The following is a 5,881-nucleotide window of genomic DNA, read 5'->3' as shown; positions in this document are numbered from 1 at the left end:
AGATGATACTTTAGATTTCTATATGATTTGTTATGCTGAAAGAGAAGTCTATGTACACTTTGTATGTGAAAATTCTATGTAAACTCCATATAAAAAGTTTTGAATTTTTCCGTATTTTTGACCTGTGATGTGCTATGATGTATACCATGGGTTTGTCTTAGTCCTCTTAGAGGATGCCGACGCCGCTTACGCCTAAGGGTACTTTGGGTTTTAACAAACTTGGTATCACAACATGAGGTTGAGTAATCTTAGGATTGACGTCTCACTAAACCACGTCTATGTAGGGTCTTATTCATAATTGTGAAGCGCGCCACACTTATGAATGAGAGTCTATGTGATGCTTAGGAGCTTTCACTCTTTTATTATTCCTTAGTCGTGCCTAAGATTCTTAACTCTATCTATTCCTTTCTTCTAATCCTTTTATTATTCTTATAGGCAATTAATACAAGGAGGAAAAATGCTCGAAGGGCCAGAGAGGAGAATTTGAATGAGGTGGTTCCCCCTCAAGCTCCTCAAAACCCTCAAGTTCTTATTAAAGAATGGGCTATGTCTAATGTCGAGATAAGGTCGGCCATTCATAGCTTGACTCAAGTGTTGGATACTCAAGTTGCTAGGGATACAATGGTGAAAGTGAACCTCAATGCTAATACCACCGCTTCAAGGATTAGGGATTTCACTAGGATAAATCCCCCTACTTTCTATGGTTCTAACGCAGAGGAGGACGCACAAGGGTTCATTGATGAAGTGTTCAAAGTTCTTGATGCTATGGGTGTGTCTTCTAAAGAAAAGGCGGAACTAGTCGCCTACCAATTCAAAGATGTGGATGAAGTGTGGTATGAGCAATGAAAGGATGAGAGGCCAATTATAGAAGACCGGATTACTTTGGGAGCTTTCAAATTTGATTCCCTTGATAGGTTCTTTCCCTTGGAACTAAGGTAGAGAAAAATGCAAGAATTCATCAACCTTCGTCAAGCGGGTATGAGCGTAAAGGAGTATAGCCTCAATTTCACTCAACTATCAAAGCATGCTCTGATTATGGTTGCAAATTCTAGGGCCAAGATGAACAAATTTTTCATGGGGATATTTGATCTTGTGGACAATGAATGTAGGTCGGCTATGTTGATTCCTAGCATGGACATCTCCCGTCTCATGGTTCATGCCGAATAAATTGAGGAGCAAAAACTTAAGCAAGTTGGTAGGCAGTTGAAGAAGGTGAGAACCGAAGAGGGGAAATCTTCTAAGAAAAGGTTTGAGGTTCAAGACAAACCAAGGTTCAAAAGGAGGTTTTCTAACCAAGACCCTCCTAATGCTCCAAGTATCAACTATAGTAAGGTGTCTACTCCCAAGCCCCAAGAGGGGAAAGGTGGTGATTCTTATGTTGAGAAGCCTCTTTGTTCAAAATGTGGCAGAAAACATGATGGTAAGTGCCTAGTTGGCACGGGTAATTGCTATGGTTGTGGCAAGAGTGGTCACATGAAGAGATATTGCATTATGATGAAGAATCAAGGAAGAGAAAATGCTCAAGCTCAAGCAAGTGCCCCAAATTCGGATGCTTCTAAGAAGAATCACTTTTATGCTCTCCAATCCTGAAGTGATAAAGAGAGTTCACTGGACGTGGTCACCGGTAGGTTAAAATTATTTTCCTTTGATGTATATGCATTGTTGGATCCAGGAACTAATTGTCATTTGTGACCCCTCTTGTAGCCATGAAAATTTAAATACTACCTGACATATTAGACAAACTTTTTTTGATTTCTACCCCGGTGGGTGATTCCGTGGTGGTTAATAGAGTCTATAAAGGTTGTTCTATTTCCTTTCCCAATAGAGTTACATTTCTTGACTTGATAGAACTTGATATGCTAGATTTTGATGTTACATTGGGTATGGATTGGTTGCATGCTTGCTTTGCGTCTATTGATTGTAGTACAAGGGTAGTGAAATTTCAATTCCCAAGTGCACCCATTTTTGAGTGAAAGGGAGGAAAATCAAATCCTAGGGGTAATATCATCTCATGTCTAAAAGCTTGCAAAGGGTTGTCTCTACCACATAGTAAGAGTTAAGGATCTTGAATCCGAGGTCCGTTCCATAGAGTCGGTACCCGTAGTGAGGGAATCTCCGTAGATCTTTCCTGATAACCTTCCCAGAATTCCTTCCGAATGGGAGATTGACTTCGACATAGACTTATTGCCAGATACGCAACCTATTTCAGTTCCTCCTTATCGGATGGCCCCGACAGAGTTGAAGGAGATAAAGGCTCAAGTCAAATATATGTTAGATAAGGGCTTTATTCAATTGAGCATATCACCATGGGGTGCTCCGATTTATTTGTAAAGAATGGGTCGTTGATAATGTGCATAGACTATCTTCAATTAAATAAAGTCAATATAAAGAATAAGTACCCTCTCCCTAGGTTTGATGACTTGTTCGATCAACTCCAAGGAGCGAGCTACTTTTCAAAGATTGACTTGAGGTCGGGTTATCATCAACTTAGAGAAAGGGAGGTTGATATTCCAAAAATGACATTCCAAACAAGATATGGTCACTTTGAATTCCTAGTGATGTCATTTGGTCTAACAAATACCCCGACGACATTCATGGATCTTATGAATCGAGTTTTTACAAAGTATTTTGATTTGTTTGTCATAGTCTACATTGATGACATTGATATACTTTAGGAGTGAGAATGATCATATGAGACATTTGGGGATAGTTTTGCAAGTTCTCAAGGATAACCAACTTTTTGATAAGTTTAGCAAGTGTGAGTTTTGGTTGAGATCAGTTGCCTTTCTTGGTTACATTGTCTCTAGTGAAGGGGTAGAGGTTGATCTAAGGAATACGGAAGTGGTCAAAAGTTGGCCTATACCGTTGAGTACTACCGACATCAGAAGTTTTCTAGGGTTGGCCATTTACTATAGGAGGTTTGTTGATGGATTCTCGTCTATCGCATATTCATTAACGGCCTTAACCCAAAAGAAGTCCAAATTCGAATGGTTGGAATCATGTGAAACGAGTTTCCAATTATTGAAAGATAGACTCACCTCAGCTCTGGTGTTGACTTTACCGGAGGGTAACGAAGTGTTTATGGTTTATTGTGATGCCTCCCCAGTAGGTCTAGAATGTGTGCTCATGCAACATGGGAAAGTCATAGCATATGCCACTAGGCAACTCATGCCACATGAGAAGAATTACCAAACTCATGACCTTAAGATATATTCCGTGGTATTTGCATTGAAAATTATATAGGGTACATGTTGATGTATTCACCGATCACAAGAGTTTATAATATGTGTTTACCCAAAAAGATTTGAGCCTACGTCAAAGAAGTTGGTTAGAAATTTTAAAGGATTATGACATGAGTGTCCTTTACCATCCCAAAAAAGCTAATGTTGTAGCGGATGACTTTAGTAGAGTGTCCATGGGTAGTCTGACTCATGTGGTTGATGATAAGAAAACGTTAGTAAAAGAGGTTCATAGGTTGGTTGATTTGGGTGTTCGACTAGAAGACTCTCCAAAGGGGGTTTCGTGATTCACCACAACTCCGAGTCGTCTTTAGTGGTTTGGGTGAAATCAAAGCAACACCTTGATCCTCTATTGATGGAGTTGAAGAAAATGATCCCTAGTAAATCTAATGAGTCCTTCTCTCAAGGAGAGGATGGGGTGCTTAGGCACCAAGGAAGATTGTGTGTACAGGATATGGATGGATCGGGGGAATTGATCATGGAAGAGGCTCATGGCTTCCGATATTCCATTAACCTGGGTTCCACAAAGATGTACCGCGACTTATGAAAAATATATTGGTGGAATGGTATGAAAAGGGACATGCGGTTTTGTTGCTAAGTGTCCAAACTGCCAACAAGTCAAAGAAGAGCAGCAAAGACCGGGTGGCTTAACTCAAAATATAGATATTCCTACATGGAAATGAGAGGATATTAACATGGACTTCGTAGTGGGGTTGCCTTGTACTAGAAGCCAACATGACTAGAAATGAATCATTGTGGATAAGCTGACCAAGTTTGCACATTTCCTTCCCGTCAAAGTCACATATTCGGTGGAAGATTATGCCAAATTGTACCTTAAAGAGATAGTGAAGTTATATGGAGCCGCTTTGTCCATCATTTCGGATAGAGGTACTCAATTTACCTCCCATTTTTGGAAAGTATCCAAAGTGGGATTGGTACGAAGGTGAAACTTAGTACCACTTTTCATCGAAAGACGGATGGTCAAACGCAATGCACTATTCAAACTCTTGAAGATATGTTGAGGGCATATGTCATCGACTTCAAGGGTAATTGGGATGAGCACCTATCCTTGATAGATTTCTCCTACAACAATAGCTATCTTTTGACTATCTCTATGGAACCCTTCGAGGCGCTTTATGGGAGAAGGTGCTTCCTGTTGGGTGGTATGAGGTAGGTGAGTTTTCTCTACTTGGTCCCGATCGGGTTTATGAATCCCTCGAGAAGTTTCGGGTTATAAGAGATAGACTAAAAATGGCTAAAAGTCAGAAAAAATCTTATACAGACAATATAAAGAGGGTCCTTGAATTCGAAGTAGGAGATTGGGTCTATTTGAAAATTTCACCCATGAAAGGGGTGATGAGGTTTGGAAAGAAGGGGAAGCTTAGTCCTTTTTATGTGGGTCCGTATTAAATTTTGAAGAGAGTCGGGATGTTGCCTATGAGTTGAAGTCGCCAAATGAGTTGTCCATGATTCATCCAGTGTTCTATGTTTCTATGCTTAAGAAGTGTATAGGTGATCCAGTTTCCAATCTTCCTCAAGAAGGTCTAGGGGTAAAAGGGGACCTTTCTTATGAAGAGGTCCCGATGGAGATGTTGGATCGCCAAGTTAAGAAATTAAGGAATAAGGAGGTTGCCTCTGTAAAAGTTCTATGGAGGAACCACCTTGTTGAGGGTGCCACATGGGAGGCCGAGGTCGACATGGCTCCTAGCCAAGATTTATGTTAATAGTTTCTTTATGACTATTATAAATAATGTTGAACTTATCATGTTTTTCTAAATAAGTGCATATTATAGTAGAAATCCATGCCTAAGTTGAATTCTTTACTTTCCATGAAACATATTTCTTATAATTAGCTTTCACTTAACATGTGTGGTATGCTATAAGTACTCATGGAAATTATGATGAACATTTTTGATATTGTTTTGATAAGAAATCAGCATGTCAACTCTTAATGTTCACATTGAGCTCATATCAAAATGGAGAAGTATGTGATATGAAAAGTTGAGTTTATGTACATGTTATGTTGTGGATTAAGTTCCTATGTATTATTCTTATTATTGTATGTTGAAAGGAGTGAATGATTCCTCAAATGATCTGCGTCTCATTCTATTATATTGTTGTTGGATGGGCTGCTAGTCTTGAGTCTCTTCCTCTTATAAAGGTCTAGAGTGTCATTCGGGGACGAATGTTTCTAAGGGGGGGGGGAGTATTGACACACCCCGGAAATTCCATGACCTATAATAGAGCCTCATATGTTGTATAATGATGATTTTAGAACTAAAATAGTGTATATAACTTGTTTGAGAAGTATTGGAGCCATAGCATTAAAGAAAATCCTTAACGTCTGGAAACTAGTGAAATTTCATTAGTTGACGTCCCTATGTTTGGTGAAGATTTCAGAGGGTCATATAAAGTTCAAAACATGTAAAAAGACTTTTAATAGGTTATATGTAGTATATAGGATCAAACCGTACATTCACGACACCCCAAGGACCACCGAAAGGGTCCTTGAGGAGGACCCGAACATGGGCGAGTAGGCTACCAAAGCAGCCTGCGTGCAACAAGAATCTGGTGGCTTCTGGGAGACGCGCAACCATCATGGGGTGATTTGAACATGGACTCGTGATGCGGGGCCTACACGA

The 5,881-nt window shown here is 39.8% G+C and overlaps 1 protein-coding gene across 1 annotated transcript; it reads left to right on the top strand.

The window, feature by feature from the left end:
• The first annotated feature begins 546 nt into the window (after nt 1-546).
• LOC107022265 lies at nt 547-1,590 on the top strand. Its single transcript, XM_015222930.1, has 2 exons — nt 547-833; nt 1,200-1,590. The coding sequence occupies exons 1-2, from the start codon at nt 547-549 to the stop codon at nt 1,588-1,590; spliced, it is 678 nt and encodes a 225-aa protein (XP_015078416.1).
• The last annotated feature ends 4,291 nt before the right edge of the window (nt 1,591-5,881 follow it).

The sequence above is a fragment of the Solanum pennellii genome, chromosome 6 (genome assembly GCF_001406875.1).
Source record: "Solanum pennellii chromosome 6, SPENNV200".
Lineage (NCBI taxonomy): Eukaryota > Viridiplantae > Streptophyta > Magnoliopsida > Solanales > Solanaceae > Solanum > Solanum pennellii.
The sequence above is the reverse complement of the archived record's forward strand: the minus strand, read 5'-3'. Positions and strand labels throughout refer to the sequence as shown.

What these genes read in the sequence shown, in the direction of transcription:
- LOC107022265 (XM_015222930.1), top strand. Translation starts at nt 547, where the DNA reads ATGTCTAATGTCGAGATAAGGTCGGCCATTCATAGCTTGACTCAAGTG. An exon ending in AAAGATGTGGATGAAGTGTG is followed by an intron (nt 834 to 1,199) that starts GTATGAGCAATG and finishes GCAAGTTGGTAG; the next exon opens with GCAGTTGAAGAAGGTGAGAA.